This window comes from Macrobrachium rosenbergii, chromosome 34, assembly GCF_040412425.1.
Source record: "Macrobrachium rosenbergii isolate ZJJX-2024 chromosome 34, ASM4041242v1, whole genome shotgun sequence".
NCBI lineage: Eukaryota > Metazoa > Arthropoda > Malacostraca > Decapoda > Palaemonidae > Macrobrachium > Macrobrachium rosenbergii.
The window spans coordinates 9,957,659-9,983,577 of NC_089774.1; the positions used below are offsets into that span (position 1 = coordinate 9,957,659).

General features: G+C 36.5%; 1 protein-coding gene across 2 annotated transcripts in view; it reads left to right on the plus strand.

Annotated features, from left to right (window-relative positions):
- Nucleotides 1-17,716, plus strand: part of LOC136856177 (leucine-rich repeat-containing protein 20-like) — a 24,412-nt gene extending 6,696 nt beyond the window's left edge. For both annotated transcript variants that reach the window (XM_067133848.1, XM_067133849.1), the window contains exons 2-4: nucleotides 8,559-8,702; nucleotides 15,648-15,815; nucleotides 16,573-17,716. In XM_067133848.1, coding sequence (XP_066989949.1) covers nucleotides 8,559-8,702; nucleotides 15,648-15,815; nucleotides 16,573-16,736 — 476 coding nt within the window. In that variant the 3' untranslated portion in view covers nucleotides 16,737-17,716. The remainder of the gene's footprint in view (nucleotides 1-8,558; nucleotides 8,703-15,647; nucleotides 15,816-16,572) is intronic.
- The last annotated feature ends 8,203 nt before the right edge of the window (nucleotides 17,717-25,919 follow it).

A 25,919-nucleotide genomic window follows, 5' to 3' on the forward strand; every position in this document is an offset into this window, starting at 1 on the left:
TAAATTTAAGCGGAGAAAGTTGCCAATTGTTTATTTACGAGTCCATAAATATTTACTTTCCTTTCGTTCTTCGTATTCATCAGCCATTAATAAACGAATATATAAACGGAATAAGTTATATATAGGAATGATTGTTCGAGTATGTGACGCCGGATAACTTCAGATCAATCAAAATAATAACTGTAATTATAACTTTTCTGGGCTGGTTGCCAGAAACCACTTTTGGAACTTGTGAATGACTTGGCCATTACTCATAATATCTTTCAAGGTGTACTTGAGAAAGAGAGAGAGAGAGAGGGGGGGTGGGGTGAGTGAGTCACATGGGTAAGCAACGGAGGCTCTCAAGGACAAACACATACATACATACACACACACGCACACACACACACACACACACACACACTCCCAAGACACGAAATCATTTCTCGGAAGAGGAATGGTTTGTGTACGTGTATGGGTTTGTGTGTGTATATTGCGTGTAAGTGTACATGTTTACAAGTATTTTTGCAAGTGTATGTTATAGTTTATAAGTGTATTCTATTTTCAGTTATACTTTATATATATATAACTGCTTCGTGATTTAGAGTTTCACCCGAGTTTAAAAAAAAGTGATTTTGACATAGATTTAACACAGTCATTGATAGATAGATAGATATATAGATTGATAGAGAAACAACCGTTAGACAAGGATATGATATTGGCCCACTCTTCCTCCCAATACCTCTCCCCACCCCAAAACAAACAGCAGAATGCTGGCGTCCTTGTCACCTAGACGCCAGAGAGAGAGAGAGAGAGAGAGAGAGAGAGAATTGCTACTTTTTCAGAATCACGTTCATGAGAACAGAACAACTTGATCATGAGATTTGTATTGAATTCTGTTCCCGAGAGAGAGAGAGAGAGAGATAGTGTGTTATTTGACCTCACTCTCAATAACTGTTACAAATAATATCCAAAGCATTATTATATATATATATATATATATATATATACTGTATATATATATTATATATATATATATATATATATATATATATATATATATATATATATATATATATATATGTAAAATCTTACACCAGAATGACTTAAATATAAAATTTAAAAAAGAATTGAAAAAACAGAAATATAATAAATAAAAATAACCTCATTCCATATATCTGTACAAACACACGACAGAACTAAAAAACATATGAAAATATCCGTAAAAAAATATTGATATCCAAAAAAACACCCAAAATATTCACTAATATACACCAGCGGTCAAAAACCTTATACTCCAAGGCTACATAAATAATCCAAGCCATAGGGTTGAAAGTCCCACTTCAAATGAGGGACTTTCGACCTTACTGCAACATCACCGAATTCTTTAAAAAGGCGTAGGGTCGATTTTAGCATACTTGATCGTGGATAGGTCGACCTTGTGGTCGAATTTATAATCGGAGGATCCTGTATCGTCGATATTTGCATGCTTTAGAATGGGAGATTCGGCCTTGTGGATATATATTGATTTTCATTGGGCTGTAAGGGTGGAATTGAAAGATTTATAAAGGGATTTTCAACCTTACGAACTGTCGACTTATATATAATGCTTAGGAAGTATTGAAACATTGTAATGAAGTTAATTTGCATGAATGGATTATTATTCTAGAAAGATATATATATAAATAAATACAAATATTATATATATATATATATATATATATATATATATATATATATATATATATATATATATATAAAACAAACCCTTATAGCATTTATACACGCAAAAGGGTTAATGTACCTAAACAAATAATTGACCAAACAATGAACAAACAACCACAAAGGTTTGTGTGCAAGAACACACAGAAATTCTCAACATACAATCACAAACATACAAACATTGGTTGTGCTGCATTTAAACGACATTCTCTCAGAGTTACAAAACTCCACAGGCATAAACAAAACATACAATCGGAAACATACACAGAACCCAAACATGCAAGCACGCACAAACAAAGGTTTTAAACAAACATCTCGAAGAGATACGTGTAGAATATGTTTGTACAATTGCACCAGCATGCACAAACAGCCCACACCTAAATACACATATACACAAACAGCCCACACGTAAATACACATACACACACAAACATACAAAACAAACAGTCGTTTACCCCATCAAAAACAAAACATACACACAAAGGAATGATCTTCAATATGAGGACAAAAGATTTGGAGATATTACACTTGGTCTCAGCAAATGACGAAGGTCGAAGCCCCACAAATGCTGAGAGAGAGAGAGAGAGAGAGAGAGAGATATTATCATTTTGTGTTGTTTCGTGTTTCAGTAGTGGTTCTCGAAGTTGGTCCCTGGTTTGAGAGTGGTGGTGATTCTCTCTCTTTTTTTTTTTTCCATGGGTCTGGAAATTCTGGGAAATTGAAATTATTCTCTCTCTCTCTCTCTCTCTCTCTCTCTCTCTCTCTCTCTCTCTCTCTCTCTCTCTCTCTCTGTTCATTCTTTGTATCAAAGCAGTCTTCAATCTCTCTCTCTCTCTCTCTCTCTCTCTCTCTGTTCATTCTTTGTATCAAAGCAGTCTTCAATCTCTCTCTCTCTCTCTCTCTCTCTCTCTCTCTCTCTCTCTCTCTCTCTCTCTCTCTCTCTCTCTCTCTCTGTTCATTCTTTGTATCAAAGCAGTCTTCAATCTCTCTCTCTCTCTCTCTCTCTCTCTCTGTTCAACTTTTGTATCAAAGCAGTCTTCAATCTCTCTCTCTCTCTCTCTCTCTCTCTCTCTCTCTCTCTCTGTTCATTCTTTGTATCAAAGCAGTCTTCAATCTCTCTCTCTCTCTCTCTCTCTCTCTCTCTCTCTCTCTCTGTTCATTCTTTGTATCAAAGCAGTCTTCAATCTCTCTCTCTCTCTCTCTCTCTCTCTCTCTCTCTCTGTTCATTCTTTGTATCAAAGCAGTCTTCAATCTCTCTCTCTCTCTCTCTCTCTCTCTCTCTGTTCAACTTTTGTATCAAAGCAGTCTTCAGTCTCTTTCTCTCACTTTGTCTCTCTGTTCATTCTCAGGTCCCAAGACAATCTTTAATCTCTCTCTCTCTCTCTCTCTCTCTCTCTCTCTCTCTCTCTCTCTCTCTCTCTCTCTCTCTCTCTCTCTCTCATCGTCAGCATGATGTTACATAACTCCAAGGTCTCAAAGAACAAAACATTCTATGATACATAGTGGACGTCCCTATGGAAGGAGGGGGGGGGGATTGTGGGAAGGGGGAGGGAGTCCTGGGCATCCCACAGGGGCTGTCTGTGGGTGGGTAGGCATTGGGGGTTATGGGTAAGGGGTATGGGAGGAAAGGGGGGTATCTATCCAATGGCATCTAGTAGACGAGTTCGTGTGTACCCTGGCGTCGAATAAGTGAGGGGCAGTGATCATTTCATCTCTCTCTCTCTCTCTCTCTCTCTCTCTCTCTCTCTCTGACGACCCAGTGCAGTCGACTGATCGCCAACTACCCAATTCTAAAAGGGGAGATAAGTAAATATATCTGAAATATTCAAGTCCGTTTGAGAATCGAATCTGGTACGTCTTGTGAGACGAACCTCTCTCTCTCTCTCTCTCTCTCTGTCTCTCTCTCTCTCTCTCTCTCTCTCTCTCTCTCTCTCTCTCTCTGTTACATAACAAGTTGCGCAATGCCACAGATCTTCTAAAACCGCACGTGGAAGATGAGAAGGAAGAGATTGAGAGAGAGAAAAGTCAACCTCAATTGGGTAATGAGTCCACCATATGTCTGAGAGAGAGAGACTGGATTTATATCGAGAGAGAGAGAGAGAGAGAGAGAGAGAGAGAGGTTGAGGACTTCCGGGAGAACAACACGACTTTGAAACAACAGCTCCGTAACGGATTACGGCGTCGTGGAAGGTTGTAGTACTGTTATATTTGCCTGTTATGGATTGACAACCTCTAAAATCAGGAAAAGGAGAAGAAGAGAGAGCCATTTCACGTGACGTCATGAAGTCTAGACCAATCAGGAAGGGCCTTTTCACGTGACGTCATCAAGATGTCGTGTGCCTTAAAGGTCTATGTAACGAATGGGTCCCTTTTCACGTGACGTCATCAAGACATCCTGTCCTGTGAGAGGGTTCAAAGATGAAGGCTCACGCTCTATTCCAGGAAAGGGGGGGGGGGGTCCAAATTGCCTAATTATGGCCCCTGTTGATGCAAGGTGGTGGCCCACTGTGACCTCCAGGGATGGGTACATAATCCTAATGGCTTTAATCGCCAGAAATTCTTAGAATTTATTAATAAATAGGCCTAGGCCTAAAAGCCAAGATGGCTTCCTAGAGTGAAAAATCCGTTCTGTAAGAATGTTTCCTTGTCAGTATTCTTACAGACAGCCCCCCATTCTTCCAGCACCCCAAAACAACGCACCCCCACCCACAAACCCACCTATTCCACCCATTCCAGACCCCATTCACAGCTTCTCCCATCTCGGCGAGGACAAAATGATCTGGCGTAGCCTTGAGAAATTCCGTGCTAGGCACAGTCAAACAGTCTTGGGTTCCTGGGTAGAGAAGTTGTTGTTTTCTAACTGTTGTTTTTCTGTTGTTTCTGAGTGTTGTTTTTCTCCGGTGTTGCGATTTTTTAATAAGGGAGTTGTTGTTGTTGTAATATATGTTGCAATAATAATAATAATAGTGAAACTAATAATGATAATAGTTGTTAATCATGTAATTTCTGGTCACACCTGGATTCATTATGGAGTTTCAAGGTCATTGGCACCTGGTACAGGGAGGGTGTTCATTATCATTCTCTCTCTCTCTCTCTCTCTCTCTCTCTCTCTCTCTCTCTCTCTCTCTCTCTCTTTTCCACCTGTCTATTTATCTCTCTCTCTCTCTCTCTTTTTTTTCTTTTCCACCTCTCTCTCTCTCTCTCTCTCTCTCTCTCTCTCTCTCTCTCTCTCTCTCTCTCTCTCTCTCTCCACTTCATTCGTCTCTACATATTAATCGCAATACACCTTCGACCTTCAGTATCGCTTTTTTTCTCAATTATTCCTCTTTATTCCCGTTGTTTTTCGTCCCACTTCCGGTTCCTCGCTTCCGTAATTATCTCTCAAAAATAAAAATAAATAGAAAAATAAAAATGGCGTAACAAAAAAAAAAAAAACTACACATAACCTTTTCATCCTTCCATTGTTGTCACGCCGAGAGAGAGAGAGAGAGAGAGAGAGAGAGAGAGAGAGAGAGAGAGACGTAACAATGGCAAGAGATGCTTTAGGCGGTTAGTTGGGGGGGCGGTATCCCTCCCCCCCAGGTTGCCAGATGCACGGTTCGCGTCGACACACCCTATTACTTCACAGGTCAAACCTGGAGGTTATAGGGAGTTTTTTCGTGTTTTTTTGTGTGTAACAGGAACTTGTTTGTTGTCCACGTGTTTATTTGTTTGTTTTACACATACACACACTCACACACACGCGCACAAACACTTAAATACGTTTAAATACCTGTAAAAACAGTCGGATTCTGTAATAATCGTCTTTCTTTCCCCATAAAACAAAGCACACACAAAAAAAACTCGCCTCATTCTTTGCAAAGAACAAAGACGAGAAATCGCGAGTGTTTGCCCCAAACGACTTGTTGTAATAAAACCAGTATGAATCATTGTGCGAGTTTTTATTATTTATTATTATTTTCATTTAATCCATTCAGACTCATGTTCCAATATTTTTTTTCTCCATCTTGGCTTGAGGCGTACTTGGTATACTGCGCCTGTTCTAAAAGCATATAAACATGGATGATGTTTGTGATTCCTGGTGTTGTTTGTAGTTTGTTGTCGTTTGTGAGGTTGGTTTGGTAAGAGGTTTTGTGAGGTTGTGACCTGAGATGTCTAGTTAAAACCTCCCTTAGGACTTATCTTTTGGGCAAAACCTCCCTTTGAACCTCAAAGAGTTTTAAAGCAAAGGAAAAAATTCTCATTTTCTAAAGATAAAACCTCATCCAACCTCAGGATGAAACCTCACTCAGTTCAGGGGAAAACCTCATTCAACCCAAGAACATATTTGCAATAAGCCTGAGATAAAACCTCATCGAGTCCCGAGCTAAAACACCCCACAACCCCAGGAAGAAGTAATCACAAGAAAGCAACCTCACTGCCTTAAACAAAAGCTCATCCAACCCCATACCTCAACCCCACTCAACCCTTGAGCCAGTTCCCTGAAACCCATGACGAAACCCCACTTAATCCTGGGACAGAACCCACCCAAAACAAAAGCGATAACCCCATGAACCCCAAGACAAAGCACCATCCGACCTCAGTACAAAACCAGGAAAAAGTCTTAAATAAAAACTTGTTAAAACTCCCGGGAAAACCTCACTTGTTTCAAGACTAAAAACCCCACCCAACCCCACAGATCTCTTGGGGTTTTTTTCACAGCATCCAAGAGCATCGTTAAGGCCTCCCACCTCCCCCCACCCCAATATCAACCCCCCTTCTCTTGGGCAAGGATACACTTACTACGCATTACTGAAATGTTGGGTGGCACCTCTCTCTCTCTCTCTCTCTCTCTCTCTCTCTCTCTCTCTCTCTCTCTCTCTCTCTCTCTCTCAAACACAAAGCATGACCGACAAGAAACCTCACCTTATTCTAAGCACGTGATGTTTTTTTGTGCTTCGAAACGCAACACAGATTTAATGAAATCTGCAGTCAGCTGAGCTTGCTTGCGCGCGCGCAGATCGGGCAGAAGGTTAACGGGACCTTTGTCCTGTCAGAAGAAGAAGAAGAAGAAGAAGAAGGAAGCAATGTCGTATTTAGTTTGTGAATGTATGTGTTTGTGCGTTTGTGCCAATGCTTGTCACTAGGAAGTCTAAACATGTTTGCTTGTATTCATCTAATGACTGGTTGTGCAACTTATAATTTGTGATTTGAATTCTCCTCTCTCTCTCTCTCTCTCTCTCTCTCTCTCTCTCTCTCTCTCTCTCTCTCTCTCTCTCCTGGACACTCATCTTTTACGAAAATAACCACTTCTGTCTCTTATAAGAGAGAGAGAGAGAGCCATGTCCTGAAGTGACTCATCCTAAAGAACACCTTTATTTCTTTGTTTAAGAGAGAGAGAGAGAGAATTTAATATTGTCAAGACTCTACTTATAGTTTCAAACTTATTTTACAACAGGTGAAAGATAGGGAGACAGAGAAATGAGAAAAAATGTTTCTTGAGAGAGAGAGAGAGAGAGAGAGAGAGAGAGAGAGAGAGAGAGAGAGAGGCAGGCAAGCCTCACTGGTGTTCGGCTGAACCGTTCATTGCTTATAAACGCGGCCTTTGTTTCAAAGTGAAAAGAAAAAAAAGAAAAAATCTGGAAAGAAATAATCTCTCTGGTTCAGACTCAAAAGGAATTAAGTGATTTTTTCTTTTTTCTTTTTATTTACTTTTTTTTTTTGTAACGGGCAATTACAAGGACACACTGATAAGTTGCAATGTTTTTTTTATCTTTAGTTGCAAGGTGCTTTGAAAATTATGACTTGTTGCTGTTGCAATGAATGATATAGAATTGCAATAATATTCAGTGCTGTTTAATCAAATTGTAATTCCTTTATACTGCAATGTATCGTGAATAATAATAATAATAATAATAATAATAATATACTATAAACAAGGTCATTAATGTTTACAGGGACCGTTCACTGCAAAAAATAAAGTAATAACAATTTCGACAGAAACTCCTGTTTGCAAGAACCGTTCATTGCAACACAGGTGACGAAAAACAATGGGAAATGTGAGGATAATATCCACCTTTTGTCTCGTTCGCAGCTGCGAACGGAACCGTCTATCTGAGGCTTCCGAAAAAAAAAAGAAGAAATGTAGCTAATGCGTTCGTATTCCCAAAACCCAAGAGCTTTAGGTAAACCATTTTCTTCTTCTTCCAATATTTTCCTTTTGCCAGGGTACTCGTGCATATGAAATGAGGTCAGTGAGGCCTCTCTCTCTCTCTCTCTCTCTCTCTCTCTCTCTCTCTCTCTCTCTCTCTCTCTCTCTCTCAATACGTCAGCCACAATCGTGTGACACCACAGCTGACCAGATCCGTTTTCTAATGTTATTGTGTGACGTCACATCCTGTGGTGGGGGGGGGAGGGAGAAAAAGACCTTTAAGGTAGAAAAGTGTGTTTTTTTTTGTGTGTTACTCACTGGTAATAAAAAGGAAAAGTTAATTGACGTCTTCGTTGATTGTCGTGTTGGGAAATGGTGTTGGTGGTTAGGGAATATCTCTATTTATTTATTTATGTATTTATATTTATTTATTTATATAATTATATTTATTTTCACAATGAAGAGATGGCTCTAGATGACATGAAACGTGAGAATGACTGCCTCATTCACGCACTAATTCCTGAATAGTGAATGAGCCCCTGTGCAGATTACTTCCCAAACATTAACCCTTTCATACACTCACACCCAAACCTCATCAACAACACATCTAGCCCACTAACAAATAGTATAAATAAGGACCCCTTTTTTCTAAAACTTCCTTTGCTCCATTCTAATAAATATTCGTTTCTCACTCACACTCACTCTCTCTCTTTCTCTCTCACGACAGATCTGAGCGAATGCCAGCTCTGCCAAGTCCCAGACGCCGTCTTCCACCTGATGCGGAACACTCCCCTGACCACGTGCAACCTGTCAGGCAACCTGCTCTCGAAGATTCCTCCCAAGTTCGCCCTCAAATTCTGCCTCATCACAGGTGAGATTGGAGTTGCGTGTTTTTTTAGTGTGTTTTTTTTGTGTGTGTGAATGTAACGATATATATATATATATATATATATATATATATATATATATATAAATAATTATATATATATGTATGTATGTATATATGTATATATATAATGTATATTTGCATTCTCCTTTGTGTATAATTATGTATAATGACGTATAACATCTTCCCAACCACAAACATTTGATTAAAATTAAAATAAATGAAAATTATAAAAAAAAATCTTTAATCAGTGACCGCCATATTGAAAGCCCACTAAGGTCGAATTTTCACCTTAATTGAAGGCTAATACCACCCTTAGTAACAACCTATCTACACCCTGGGGGTCTTGATAAATTGGCAGTTATGAGAACGGGCAGCTATACCGAGTGCCCCGTGCCCTTGGGGTAGTATGAGGTGGGTATGAAGAGGATTGGCGCAGATGTTACCAAGGAACTGAACTACGCAGTTGATAATTATGTTAATGAAAGCGTCATTTCTTCAGGGGTAAAATTCAGATAATAATAATAATAATAATAATAATAATAATAATAATAATAATAATAATAATATTCTCTGCTCCATTTTCTGTGGATATAACTGGAAAGGAAATATTTATTCTCGGTAATAATGTTAATATAAAATCTTTTACCTCTGTGAGATTTGGTAAAAGGTTTTAATTGGGACAAAAAAAAGTTGTTTTTTGTTTTTATGAAATTTTAAGAAAATTAGATAACTTTAAATTTTTATTGGGACAAAAACAAATTTTCTTTTCTTGTTCTTATGGAAATCTAAGAAAATTAGATAGTGATTGTTGGTCAGAAATATTTTAGGAACATGAAAATATATTTTGTTTTGTCCTAATTCTTTGCAAGGACAGAAACATGACATAAAATTTGTCATAAGAGAGAGAAACTATTGTCTGACTTTCCCATTTACAGGAAAACTAAATAAAAATCTTGATGCTTTCCCCCCCAAAAAAAAGAAAGCAAAGAGAAAGGATAAATATTCTGTTTCCTCATTTACGGGAAAATTAAGGGAAAAGCTCCACACTTTCCCCAAAAAAGAAAGCAAAAAGAAAGGAAAATTAATTTCTGTTTCTACAATTACAGGAAAACTAAGGAAAGAGTCTCACACTTTCCCCAAAAAAGAAAGCAAAAATATTCTCTGGTTTTCCACTTACAGGAAATTTAAGGAAAAAAGCCTCACACTTTCCCCAAAAAAGAAAGTAAAAAAGAAAGCAAAAAGAAAGGAAAATGACTTTCTGTTTCTACAATCACGGGAAAACTAAGGAAAAAGCCTCACACTTTCCCCTCCCAACAAAAAAGCAAAAAGAAAGCAAAAAATAAAAAAAATAAAAGATAAAACTGGTGGGTGGAGGTTTGGCAGTAATCAAATTAGATTAGGTCTCCACACCTGTCGACAGGTGACCAAAGATTAGATGGAGATAAAATCATAAAATAAATTTGATCTTGAAGTGATCACGTTGGGTCGAGAGCTAAGTCAATATGATTTGAGAGCTTAGGGTCGAGTTCAGGGGTCCACGCCAGGGCTCTTGTTCCCTGTGACACCTTTCCACAGGGTGATATGTGTGGGGAAAGACAGGTTAATTAGATGGAGATATATATATCAGCTCTGGTGGAATAGGTGACAAGCTTAGTGTTGAGAAGTGAAGGCTTATAAGAGAAATTCGGTATGGAAAATTTTTAAGAATTCAATATGGAAAAATAAAAAAAATCAGTATGAAAAATAAAAAAAAATAGTATGAAAAACTTTTAAAAATTCAGCATGGAAACTAGAAAAAAAATCAGTATGAAAAAATAAATATTCAGTATGAAAAAAAAAAAAAAAATCAGTATAAAAATTTAGAAAAAATCAGTATAAAAATAAAAAAATTAAGTATGAAAAAAATGAAAATTCAGTCTGAAAAATTTTTAAAAATCAGTACGAAAAATTTTTAAAAATTCAGTATGAAAAATTTTTCAAAAATTCAGTATATAAATACATAATGATTTTTGTCAGTTTATGAAAGAACAAAGGAACAACAAAAAATACAAAATAAACAAGGGAAAATGAGAACCAATAATAAACAAGTGAAACTCCCAGCCGCGGCCCACGAAACTCTCAGTCACGGCCCGGTGGTGGCCTGTGTTGTTGGCTCCTATAGCGTTGCCATATGCACGTTCATGGCTGACTTTAACCTTAAATAAAATAAAAACTACTGAGGCTAGAGGGCTGCAATTTGGCATGTTCGATGATCGGAGGGTGGATGATCAACATACCAATTTGCAGCCCTCTAGCCTCAGTAGTTTTTAAGATCTGAGGGCGGACAGAAAACTGAAATTGAACCAGTTCACACCAGTTTACACGTAATTGCAGAAACCATAAAAAAATAAAAAACACTTTAACAAGTACCATTTAACAAAGATTAAAGAGAGAGAGAACGAGGACGCAGAAGCCATACGAGAGAGAGAGAGAGAGAGAGAGAGAGAGAGAATCGCACCAAAACGCAACAAAGAATTATAACCACCAGTGTTTTATGTGAGGGTCGTTTGGAAGATTGCAAAAAATTCCTCCTTCTCTCTCTCTCTCTCTCTCTCTCTCTCTCTCTCTCGAAGGTATTTCGTCATTCGTAGTGAATGTAGTCGCGTGTTTTAACGCATAATAATAATAATAATAATTAGTAGTTCGTGATAAAAGCGTGATTTCAGATCACGAGGTTGAGGGGGAGCTGAGCTAAAGCATAGAAAACGGGGAATGACGCAGTTTTAATTCCTCGCATGATAGCAGGAGAGAGAGAGAGAGAGAGAGAGAGAGAGAGAGAGAGAGAGAGAGAGAGAGAGAGAGAGAAATTAGCAATAATGATACCAGTAGGAAGGAAGGAATGAGAGAGAGAGAGAGAGAGAGAGGAATTAGCAATTATGATACCAGCAAAAAGGAAGGAATGAGAGAGAGAGAGAGAGAGAGAGAGAGAGAGAGAGAGAGAGAGAGAGAGAGAGAGAGATTGTTCCCTGTAAAGATTGCAAAACTGAAAAATGGGCTGAAGCCAAAATTTCCTAAGGAAAATTTTCGGTGACATTAAAAATATTCATGAAAAATTCAGATACAACATCTGTGCACATAGAAAACCACAAGAATAAAAGAAAAAATAAAATAAAAAGGACACAAGGAAAATATAATAAACAAGGAACACAAACAAAAAAAGCAAAGAATGCGCAAAAGAGTAAAAATAAAAGTAAAACAAATGTAATCTCGCTTCAAGGTGTGTGTACACGGCTCTTGATCCAGTCTTACAGTCCACAGTTTCTCTCTCTCTCTCTCTCTCTCTCTCTCTCTCTCTCTCTCTCTCTCTCTCTCTCTCTCTCTCTCTCTCTCTCTCTCTCTCTCTCGCAGGTGTCAATGACCCATGTCTCTGCGTAGCCAGATGATTAATTGATATTTGTATCAACGGGATACGAAGAATCAGGCGATACAGTAACTACGAGATACAAGGAGAGAGGTCAGTCACTCGACTGTCGTGGGCGTAGACATTCGTAGGAACGAGTCATGCCCGCCCACACGCGTGGCCTGGGCGGGGGAACCTGTCTCTCTCTCTCTCTCTCTCTCTCTCTCTCTCTCTCTCTCTCTCTCTCTAGGAGGACTTACGTACGAAAAAATGACCCAACTTTCCGGGTACGATACAGAGAATTTATAAAAAGGAGAGGAGAGAATTCTCGGTAAATTTCCTCACTTGGAGGAGGAAAAAAAACCTGTAAGAAGGTCTGAGGGACAGGTGGATGTCGAGAGAGGTAGGGAGAGGGGTAGGGAGAGGAAGGGTTATAAAGTGGGGCTATTTTTAGGGGGGGAAATCCTCTTAATCATGCACATACCGGTCTGGGGCTGAGACGAGAGAGCGGGGTGCCAGCCAATGGCTTTGTTGTTAGGGCGCGTTCGTTGCAGATGCTTTGCGAGAATCACTTTATTTTTATTCCACATTTTCTTCTTTAAAGTTCCTCTAAATGCGTTTGAGGCTCTCCTGTGTATTTGAGGAGAAATTTGGTATTTTTCGCTTCATAATCTTGAAGTCCTTTGGGTTTAATTCACAAAGAAATAAAATTGTCGAGATGAAAATATGACAAGATTTTGCTTTTTGACTCGAAATCCCAAGAGAGCCTTCATATTTCGGCTTGATAATCTGCTTATTTACTTATCATTCTTTTAGGTTTTAATATTTTGGGTGATGTTTATCATTTATTAACCTATTGCGATTCAACATCTCGAATCTGCAACCCAAAGAAACCACGAATTCAAGAGAAAATATCAAAAACACGAAGCGAAGAAGAAGAAGAAGAAGAAGAAGAATGCGCCAATAGAACGCAACCTTTGTTGTCTCCACGCCGGGAATTCAATTCTGTCCCCTTGGCCAAAGCCAAGGAGGTAAATTTACGTCGTTAAAAGGGGAAAACCCAGGTAAAGTGGGCACGTGGTATGTTGGCATCGGAACGGTGCCACCACGTGCGTCTGCTGGCACAGGGAAGCGAGTGCCAGAGCTTGGCTCAAACCCCTCTCTCTCTCTCTCTCTCTCTCTGTGTGTGTGCCTGCGTCAAAAGTGGGAATGCTTGGTGCGCAAGAGAAGCAGAGTGCAGGCCCCGGGCAACACGGAGTTTGGGTGCTCTATCTGCGTAGGTTCTAGGTAATGCAAAGGAGATGGTACGAACTTCAAGAATCTAGAAACCGCTAGAGAGGTCGTGCTGGTTACACAACATGGCCTCTTCTCGCCCAGAGCTGGGACTAAATCCTGATTCTAGAGTACTTCTAGATTACGTAAAACGTTCTAGAGGCGTGGAGATTCTTGCAGTATTAGAGAATCCTTTCCTCGAAGAATCTCCCCTAACTTATATAAGTTGTAAACACTTTATTTACCAGGACTTTCATATAAAAAGTGACATATTTCTCCCTCCTTCTGCGCAGGTTGTAGACAATCCAGGAAGCCATTACCTTCTCGTGATTAAGAATGTTCTCGTCTCTCTCTATCACCTTCTGCGTAGGTGATAGAGGAATGCCCCAAGCAAGACCTTTCTTCTCACCTGCTATCACGCGCCCCTTGAATTCTAAGACGCAATCGTTCTCTCTCTCTCTCTCTCTCTCTCTCTCTCTCTCTCTCTCTCTCTCTCTCTCTCGGGTGAAAGACATCTGTGGCGTTAGATTAAATCAAAGTCGGCAAAATCTTTGGCACGTCCTAAGGGAAGTGAGGAAATGTTTACTGGGAGCGTTCGCTGCCGGAAAGAAATAAAAATGCAATGAATCAAAATCGAGTTTGTCTGGTTACAGAGACAAGTCTGATGTTTTATAGTTGCTTTATGGTGCAGAGAACGAGCCTCTTAAACATTTGCAAGTTATTTTGCAGCTTCAGACTTCAGTAATTTCAGATATTTGGCAGCCATTGAGAAATTAAATATTTATTCAGAAAACTGATATGATTTTTGAATACTTTCTTTTATTTCTGGTGCAGAGAACGAGCCTGTCAAACTTTGGCAAATGATTTTGCAGCTTCAGACTTCATTAATTTCAGAAATTGGGCAGCCATTCAGAAATTAAATTTTTATACAGATAATTAATAATAAACTAAATATTTTCAAACTTCAATAATTTCAGAAATTGGGCAGTCATTGAGAAATTAAATATTTATACTAATAATAACTTTATCATTTTGAATATTTTCTCTTAGAAAAGGATGCCGACGGGAGGGGCAATTAAATCTGATAAGGATTTAGATACTTTTACTTCTAAGAGAGAGCGACAGAACCGCCTCTTGAAATTGGGAAGGTTATAGGACTCAGAAAAAAATAGGAAAATAATAATAGCTTTTACGAGAAACGCGAAACTGGACTGCTTCGAAAAAGAGAGATTTCAGAGACCGCAAACCTCCGACAAGGCAAAGAACCCTCCTCCAAAAGGCCCCGTCCCCATAGAAACTGCATTCCTATATCTCCCAAGATTTCATATTTTGTTAATCTATAAACAGACAAACTGCGTGGTAATCCTAAGCTCAAGAGTTAACAAGTTATGCCCAAACTTGAGATAATTCCACTTGAAGGCTTTGGAATTCTCCCACTTACTTCTGTGTTCCATAAATCATTCTACCATCCTCCTAAACTTTAAGGTCGTGGAATTCTCCTACCTTCTTCTGTATTCCCTAAATCATTCTAATAGCCTCTTATTAACTCCGACTTTCACCACCTTCCTGGCAAATTCCACTAACTGGTGAAATCCGTTAACAAAAAATCTATTCCAAACCAGATTTATGTAAACTTTCTTGCCCGTCTCGATGGCACCCATAAAAAAGAGAGAAACATTTGCTTCTTTAATATTTCCCGGCGTGACTTTGCGTCCGACCACAATGCCCTAGAACCCGGCGCAGGTATATGTAATTGGCAGGTGACCAATTGGCTGTAGTCTGCTCTCTCTCTCAGACGTCAAACTGTCTGTAGTAACCAGGGGGTTTGGGGCGGTAGGGAGAGGGGAGGGGGAACGTCTGAAGTTTATATATATATATATATATATATATATATATATATATATATATATATATATATATATATATATATATATATATATATATATATATATATATATATGATTTTTAGTATAATTCATTATTATTATTCATATATATTTAATATCAGTATCATTGTTTCTTGTACTGCAATATACTACAATGTCTGCTACTACTTACATTGCGATGATAATAATAATAATAATAATAATAATAATAATAATAATAATAATAATAATAATTCTTAGAAATCTATATCATTGATCAGAATAATCCCTTAGACAAAGATGATATTAACCAGAATAATCCCCTTTTTTACACAACTCTATATCATTAATCAGAATAATCCCTTAGATAACAATTATACTAATAAAAATAATCTCCCTTTCTCTCCCCAGAACTCAACCTGTCGAACAACAAAATGTCGAAACTCCCGGAGGAACTGGTCGACTGCGTCGAACTCCAGAGACTCGACCTCAGTCACAATTCTTACGTCAATCTTCCTAATGTCATCTTCCGACTTCCGAAGATCAAGGCCATATACGCCAACAACAACTACATCATGGGTAGGGGATCTTTTGGTTTGTGGTTGGTTTGGTTTTGGGTGGGATTGTTGGGTTTAATGTTGATTGAAATTATTGGGGGTAAGTGAAGGTTTGGTTTGGTGGTGGGTGGTATTTTTGGGTTTAATGTTGGTTGTAATTGTTGGGGTGGGTGCACTTTTGGTTTATGTTTGGTTTGGGTGGTGTTTTTGGGTTTAAATCTTGGTTGAAGTTTGGTTTATTGTTGGACAAAATTGTCGCTTGATTCAGGATATTTGGTTTAAATCTTGGTTTAAATAGTGGGTAAAGTCTTTGATTAAAGTTTGGTTTAATGTTGGGTAAATTCCTGATTTAAATTCTGGGTGATATCTTTGGTTGAAGTTTGGTTTAAAGTTGGTTAGAATCCTGATTCAAACCTTGGGGGTTAAAGTCTTTAGTTGATTTGACTTTTAGGGAAAAATGATTTAACTGTTTGGTAAAAAAAACTATTTTGGTTTTAGGGGAAAAAACTTGAAGTGTTTTTTTAGGGAAAAATGATTTAATTGTTGAGTAAAAAACTGACTGGTTTTAGGAAAAACTTATGTTTTCCTAACTGCTGGGTATAAAAATGATTAGTTTTAGGGAAAATTTACTTCAGTTTGGTAAAAAACACATTTTTATGCAGAAAAGTCTTTGGCAATGGCATAATATTACCTACCAGCCAAGATGGCTTCTTCCCACTATAACAATCTGAGGTAAACAGCACCTAATCTGAGAACTCTTCTTCTTCTTCTTCTTGCAGACATCGAAGTCGAGGAGGTCCAAAGAGCAAAGACCCTGGAGGAATTCGACATCAGGGAGAACCCCCTGACTTGGAAGAGCTACGACGGCCTAAGCAAAGTGACCAAACTGACGGTCTCCTTGTCGCCCAAGGAGGTCGAGGAATGGGAAGACCTCACCATCTGAGATGTCATCATCTCTTCCCTCGATCCTTGAGCTTTCGCCATTTTTTTTTTTTTCCAAGAAACAACACGCCTCCAGTTCCTCTCGCACTGTTACGAGGGAGATTGATTTGTTTGGAGCCTCCTGAAGAAGAAGAAGAAGAAGTAGTAAGACTGCAAAGACTGCTTTCGTCCTGGGAGGGAAGATCTCTCAACTACTTTTTGGCAGAAGAAGAAGATCTGGGTTTGTTTACATCCGTAGGCTGAGATATGACATCACAGCGGAGATTGTCCTTGAAGGTTGACGTTCCCGAGAAGAGTCAAATGAGAAACAGCCGTTCGTTCGCTGTTACGCAGACGCATTTGTTGAACGAATCACAATTAATATCTTCTGTTACTTTATCGTAACAGATACTCAAAGAGTCACTGCTTTCAAAAAGTGTCCTGCACGTTCTAGAATCTAGTCTGATGCAAGCATTTGTAGTCGAGGTTTATGTAGTTATTTTTAGTCAAAGTCGAGCATATTGCTGATTATTTAAGCCATAACAGCCGTCAGGTTTATAGATCTTCTCAAGCATATTGTCATTTCCGAAGAGCCGCGTTCAGGAGGTTTGAAAAAAAAGAAAAAGCTTCCACGATTAACACTTGCAAGGCGAATGAACGAAGCATAAATGGCTGGACATTTGAACAAGAAAGGACGGCAGTGCAGAGGAACGGACGAAGGGATAAATAACGATTATTTTTGTTCACCATCCATTCAAATATTGCCGTGTATAAGACTTGTACAAATTAGACATATAGTTGTTCAATACTAAGGCATGTCTCTCTCTCACACACACCCACACACTTCTTGGAACAATTGAACGAACCCGGTCTTATGCATCAAGTTTCTTACTCTGTTTGAATGCGTGGGCGGGGAAATTCTCTAGCTATTTTTATAAAATAAAACACTTGCGTGCATGTTTGGGGGATGAATGATATTTAGCCACGGCTGAAGAAGAAGAAGAAGAAGAAGAAGAAGAAGAAGAAGAAGAAGAAAAAACACTCACACAAAAAAAAAAACTTTCGGCCCGTGGTTGAAAATGTCTTTCATATTACTGAATCTTACATTTTTATTGATGTATCTAGTCAGATTTTCTTTTTCTCTAGGATGTAAATATATATAAATATATATATATATCTCGTGTATTGTAAATTTCTAGACGCATACAACACCTGGTGACGGTTTTTTTTTTAAATGACAATTGCATGAAATTAGATAGGCCTATGTTTTTTTTTTTCATAATTTGTCAATTTTTTTTTCCGAGTGAGAATTTTTTCTAATTACACTTTGAGACTTGGATCTGAATCTTAGATTTTTTTTTAAATATATTTTTTTGGGCTTTCTATCACAGTGGCTTTTTTGCAGTTTAGCCAGAGGATAATGCATATGTTTTTTTTATTTGTATCTAAAAAAAATCTTGTAGATTAACGATGCTGTTTTGCATTCCGTAAGATTTGTAGATATGATTTCTTGTGATTTTAATTTTTGTACTTTGGTATATTATCTAGGTTAAGGTCCTAAGATTACTGTGTATATTACACACACACGTACACATACACACACGTATACACACATATATATATATATATATATATGTGTATATATATATATATATATATATATATATATATATATATATATATATATATATATATATATATATATATATATATAAACACACACAAGCTTGAGCTTCAAATGAGATAGAATAAACCCAGTTACCCAGCTAGCTGAGCGGGAGGGCAGAAGTGCAATGAAAGAGAGGAAAAAGTGGGATAGACCTACCTGCTATTGTCTGTGGTCACTCAAGGTCGAATATTAATATCCCAGATATGAAAAAAATATTAAGAAATTCTTTGGATTAAATTTTTGTGGTTTTGTCCAGAGGAAAAAATCTTTTATTGTAGTTTTATAAAGGCTTTATATATATATATATATATATATATATATATATATATATATATATATATATATATATATATATATATACTGTGTATAGAAATTGTTAAAATTCTCAGGCAATAAATAATATTAATTCAACATCAAATGTGATGTAGTGTTTATAGACGCAAAATGTGTAAGTTGATAAATCTCATTATACTGACTCGCAAACTATAAACAAATTTATCGTTTTGCAAACAACAAATGTTTACGGTCAAACAGGAAGGTTTTTGTACTTAATTTGAATCATATTTTGTAAATGAACAAATCAACTAAGAATTTTGCCTCCAACTGAAATCTGTAAAACCTATTTTTTTTTTTATTTTTTACAAAATGTCGATTTTATTCGAAAGTTTATGTATAAATATTTTTTACATTTTTTGTGATGTTGAACAAATACATAATTTATGTATTGCTACAGGAATCACTGAAATATTCAGTATCTATGTATTTATTATTTCTTGCAAAATGTAACTAAGATCAAGTATTATTGTGTTAATGAACAAGAGACTCTATGGCTTATGTTCATAAGGGTTAATCACTTTACACAGATCATGGCTGGTAGAATCTATTCCTACTATTTTTCTCTCAAAAAGAGGCCTTATGGAACATGTACATAAAGGCTAAAATAATTTTGTGAAGTGTCAGGTTTAGTGGGAGTATCGAGCCTGTCCATATATTGAAAGTCTGTTTCTTTTATAGCAGAAAATTTGTTGTGACCAATTCGTTTTTTGTTGAGTTTTTCGTGTGCTGAAATGCTATTTGATGTCAGGTGAAAGTTTGACATCATTTGACACGGTGCTCGAAGTCAGGAGGACTTCAGAATAAGTCTTGAGTCATGTTTTCACTGAAGTCCACAATTATATCTTCTCAGTTTTGTCTTGTGATGTCAGGGAAAGACTTCAGAAGTTCTCAGTTACATTTTCTGATGTCAGGAAAGACTTCTTTCAGTCTTAATTTACATCACCTTTTTGTCACAGAAGTCTTCTTTAAAAGTCTTCAACTGTGACTTCAGATGTCAGGAAAATCTTCTTCCAAAATCCACAATTCTATCACCTGACGTCAATAAAGACTTGTCTCAAAGACTCTGAGAGACTTCAGTTGCATCACCTGAAGTCAGAGAAGACTTCTTTGAAATCCTTTGCCAAATCTCTTGAAGTCAAGAGAAAAAGATATATATTCAAATCAATATGGACAGGCTAGGTACACTATATTGATAAAGGGGTGAATTTTAAAAAAAACATTTTTTTATATAACAAAAAGAGCACACTAACCATTTACTGACTGGTAATCATGTTGATTTTTATACTCTATAATAAAGATTACATACTTTATTGCAACTTGCAATTTTATTCACCTTTGCAGAAAAAAATATGTAACCTATTTCTGTTGCTGAGTATATGAATTTTACCCATACCATTTTGGCTCCTGCTTACAACTGGCTGTTATGAGATCATTCGAGCAGGAGAATTTTTTTATCAACTTTTTTTTTAGCCTTCATTCTACTTCTCTGAAGCTTTCAATCACAAGTTTTTTACAGATGCTCTTTTGGACATTACTCCTGGTTAGATTAATAAATAATGGAGATTTTATGAATGCTAATTGGTCCTCATTCGGCTATCTGTAAGTTCATACTGTAGCACAGGTGCTGTACTTTTGTGGTCAACTGTACAGAACCAATACAAAATTACTGGTATATAACTGATAATATTTTAGTCTGCATTCCTATGGCATAGGATACTTCAAATTACAGATGGCACACTGTAACCATAGTTTTATGCCAACACTTCTAAGAGAGAGAGAGAGAGAGCACATAACCAAAACTTAGGTAAAGAGATGAAATTATGAGTGTATAGACAATATCAATATAGAAGGCCCCCATTTCGATATTAAAGCTACAATTGGGGCCTTATGCCAGTCCTGAAGCTTCCCCTATGGAATGTATGTAAATAAAATATATATATACATATATATTATATATATATATTGTGACCCATAAAAGCACAATAGATCTCTAAGACCATAGTTGAATCTCTTATAATTGATTTTTGGGCCTGGTCAGTGTCTGGATGGGTGGTTTTCAATGACTGACAGATGATCATTGCCACGTAAACTCCCATGATCACTGGTGTAGTCTTGGGTAAGGGTATTTTATTATTGTATTAGTTCTGGTATTTGTAGTTTGTATTTAAAAGGGCAATTAGGCCCGTTCTCTCTCTCTCTCTCTCTCTCTCTCTCTCTCTCTCTCTCTCTCTCTCTCTCTCTCTCTCTCTCTCTCTATTTCATTCTGTCTGTTTCTGCTTACCACAAGAAAGTCCTCTCTCTCTCTCTCTCTCTCTCTCTCTCTCTCTCTCTCTCTCTCTCTCTCTCTCTCTCTCTCTCTCTCTATTTCATTCTGTCTGTTTCTGCTTACCATAAGAAAGTCTCTCTCTCTCTCTCTCTCTCTCTCTCTCTCTCTCTCTCTCTCTCTCTCTCTCTCTCTCTCTCTCTCTCCCCCTCCCTCTATTTCTGCGACCATAAAACAGTTTCTCTCTCTCTCTCTCCCCCCCCTTCCTCCCTCTCTCTCTCTCTCTCTCTCTCTCTCTCTCTCTCTCTCTCTCTCTCTCTCTCTCTCTCTCTCTCTCTCTCTCTCTCTCTCTCTCTCTCTCTCTCTCTCTCTCTCTCTCTCTCCCTCAAAAATACTTTAGTTCATCATAATTTTAACTTGGCGAACAGTTTTCTATGATAGAAAATACAACATAGAAAACGAAAACAATTGGTAAACAAAAGTAAATTGCGAAGAATCGATGTTACGACGTAAACAAATAAATAAATAAATAAATAAACAAATAAATAAACAAATAAATAAACAAATAAACAAACAAACAAACAAATAAATAAATATTCTATATAATTCTATGACATATAGAGCTTTAACAAAGAGTATTATTAATGTTTTTAATCTTTATAACTAATGGTTTCCCAAACACCGAGAAAGTTAGAAGTAAAGTATATATATGTTTTCTCTTTCTCTCCATATGAGAGAAAAAGTTCAGTGTAAAGGATATGTTTTCTTTTTTTTTCTCTTGCGTATCAAAGGACGGACTAAAATCGATAGAATTGTTCTTTTTTTTTTCGTTCTTCGGTATAGAGAGAGAGAGAGAGAGAGAGAGAGAGAGAGAGAGAGAGAGAGAGAGAGAGAGAGAGAGAGAGAGAGAGGACCCTTTTACCCTGTACTTGTAAGAGAGAGAGAGAGAGAGAGAGAGAGAGAGAGAGACCCTTTTACCATACTCCTGAGAGAGAGAGAGAGAGAGAGAGAGAGAGAGAGAGAGAGAGAGAGAGAGAGAGAGAGAGAGAGAGATAGGACCCTTTTACCCCGTACTTCAAATACAGAGAGAGAGAGAGAGAGAGAGAGAGAGAGAGAGAGAGAGAGAGAGAGAGGACCCTTTTACCCTGTACTTCAAAGAGAGAAAGAGAGAGAGAGAGATGTCTGTTTGACCCTGTACTTGAGAGAGAGAGAGAGAGAGAGAGAGAGAGAGAGAGAGAGAGAGAGAGAGAGAGAGAGAGAGAGAGAGAGAGAGAGAGGCAGGCCTTTCATCTCCATAACAGCTCGTCCTAAGGATCCCAAAATAACAATCTAACATGCCTCCTCCTCTCCCACCCCATTCACCCCCTTCCCACCCCCCTTAAAAAAAGGGGGGGGTGAAGAAGGGACCTGACATACTCATAAGAGTCTAACATCTCACCCCACTCCCCCTACCCTTCCCCCTCCCCTTAAAAAAGGGGCGATGGAGAGAGAGAGAGAAAAAAAATTGATATTTTCGTAGTTCTCTGAAGAGGAGAGGACGAATTTCTTCCCTTGAAAAGAGACTATTGGGCGGAAGGTGTCCAATATTTAAAGATATTCTACTCTTTTTGGCGTCTCTCTCTCTCTCTCTCTCTCTCTCTCTCTCTCTCTCTCTCTCATTTTGTTATCTTTGTAAATTTAGACTTAGAAGATACGAATGTATATGGAAATTTGTATAGTCATGTATGTATATATATATATATATATATATATATATATATATATATATATATATATATATATATATATATATATATATATATATATATATATATATATATATATAATAATAACTTTTGAAAAATATATATATTTATATAAATATATTTAAAGCTGCATTTACAACCTATGTAACGAAATTTTGACCACAACCTCTTGAAACATTCACAAAATGTTCTATAAGCTTGCATATTTTCAACAACCTCTAAAAACAATCAATTTTTTATCTATAACATTGCAAATCTCCCACAACCTCTAAAACAATCACAATTTGTTCTACAACCTTGCAAATTTTAAACAACCCCTGAAAACAATCACAATTTTTTTATCTATAGCTTCGCAAATTTTCCACAACCTCAAAAAACAACCACAGTTTTTATATTTATAACACTGTAAAACCTCCCAATATTTTACCCCCTGAATAAACTGTCAAAAAACAGTTTATCCCAAAACAGAATACCCTGTTTACTGGACAAAACAGAAACCACAATTATTCTCTCCAAACTACACACACACACAACTTTCACTTTGCTTTGTGCTCTAACAAAATGCAAACAAACTCTCGTGACGAAGGCCGTAGTTTGTTTTTCTTTGTTTGGGGTTCATTTTCGAAGTTGAGTTCGATTGGATGTCGCCTGCTTTTGTTAGTTTTTTTTTTAAGTTTTTTTTTTTTTTTGCCCAATTGAAGGCGAGGGCGTTGACTGGCTGTGAGTTTGGTGACGAATGTTTGTGTATATAATGTACAGGTATATATATATATATATATATATATATATATATATATATATATATATATATATATATATATATATATATATATATATATATATATAAAATGTATGTGTTTGTTTCTGGGTACAATTCCACTAAATGTTTGTGCAAGAGTTTACTTAAAAAAATAGACATGGTTAAAGTTATGTGAATGTGTATTTATAACATAAATGTGGCAATAAAGGTAATAATTATTATTATTATTATTATTATTATTATTATTATTATTATTATTATTATTATTATTATTATTAATTTGCGTTTCAAATCAACAAATTTTTACAATCTTACATTCCTTGCAGTACTAAAAATCTAATATATATAATAATAATAGTGAATGAAATTTTAATTTTGAATATATGTAAAAATGAGAAAACTCAAAATCCCGCGACGAGATAACAAATGAAAAAACCGAAAAACGAAGAAATACAACAAAAATATAATTAGAAAAATAATCCTAGCACAAATTATGTTTAGATGTTGACAAAGGTATTGAAAGAACTTACCTGGGATATTCTGCTTGGTGGTAAATTCTCTCTCTCTCTCTCTCTCTCTCTCTCTCTCTCTCTCTCTCTCTCTCTCTCTCTCTCTCTCTCTCCCTTACATTGACAAACAAGGCGTAGTAATCAGCTGAAGTTTTTAGTGACAGAATTTTTAAATTATTTTTGCATAAAGATTTTATTGTTATTTTTTATATTTTTCAGTCATATTCTTGAAATGAAAATATTTTTCATATGAATTATATATATATATATATATATATATATATATATATATATATATATATATATATATATATATATATATATATGCAAAGCAAAAAATTTTCCAATCATTCTGAAAAATCTTGCAACATTCCTGAAGGACTTGAGAAAGTGCATATCAGGAAATAATGGTCTGGAGAGAGAGAGAGAGAGAGAGAGAGAGAGAGAGAGAGAGAGATAACAACATCCTTGAATCTGGAACTCGTTATCTGGATAAAGGCGTTCCTTCCAGGGACTTTCTGCAAGCTCTCTCTCTCTCTCTCTCCCTCTCTCTCTCTCTCTCTCTCTCTCTCTCTCTCTCTCTCTCTCTCTCTCTCTCTCTCTCTCTCTCTCTCTCTCCAGACCATTATTTCCTGGTATGCACTTTTTGAAGTCCTTCAAAAAGTGCATATACTCATGAGAATTAGCAATATCTCTCTCTCTCTCTCTCTCTCTCTCTCTCTCTCTCTCTCTCTCTCTCTCTCTCTCTCTCTCTCTGATATACTCAAGAGCATTAGCAATTTCTCTCTCTCTCTCTCCCTCGCTTTCTGATATACTCACGAGAATTGGCAATTTCTCTCTCTCTCTCTCTCTCTCTCTCTCTCTGACATACTCACGAGAACTAGCAATTTCTCTCTCTCTCTCTCTCTCTCTGACATACTCACGAGAACTAGCAATTTCTCTCTCTCTCTCTCTCTCTCTCTCTCTCTCTCTCTCTCTCTCTCTCTCTCTCTCTCTCTCTCCATAAAGCAACTACAACAATATTCTCCCTCCCTTTGATGCTCAAAAACAGAAAAAAATATTATATATATCATTCATTCTCCTGAAAGGTTAAGTGCAAATTCTGGTCACAATTCAGACTCAGATCTTTTTGGAATTCAATTTTTTTTTTTTTGAATAATGAAAAAAAAAAATGGTTGATGTGTTAAAGAGATTTTTTTGGATATTAGTGAATTTTTAGTGTTTTATATTTATTTACTCATTGTTTATTCATTTTTGTTTATTATTTAGGATTCGATTTGATTATTATTATTATTATTATTATTATTATTATTATTATTATTATTATTATTATTATTATTATTCTAATATACCTTTAGTATTTGCATTTCTCATGCCTTTATCCACTTTCTTTTGTTCATGGATAATAATAATAATAATAATAATAATAATAATAATAATAATAATAATAATAATAATAATAATAATAATAAAATCGAATCCCAAATAATAGAAAAAAATAATAAAAACCCTTCTTCTCCATCTAAACCCTTTTGCAGATTAAAACGGATAATAGAATGGAGATTAAAACGGTTATAAGAATTAACCCCAAGCTGTGTGACGCCTCTCCCGAGTTGCCAAATGGGTCATAAACCCACTGGGAGGGGGCACACTGAAATTTGGCAAGTGGACCATTGAGAGAGAGAGAGAGAGAGAGAGAGAGAGAGAGAGAGAGAGAGAGAGAGAGAGAGAGAGAGAGAATTTTAATTCTCATAGCTTTGGTATCTTAATAAATAAATAAATAAACAAATAAATAAATAAAATAAATAAAAATAAATTTATATATATATATATATATATATATATATATATATATATATATATATATATATATATATATATATATACATCACTTCTGTCTAGCTTAGGTCAACAGATATGACA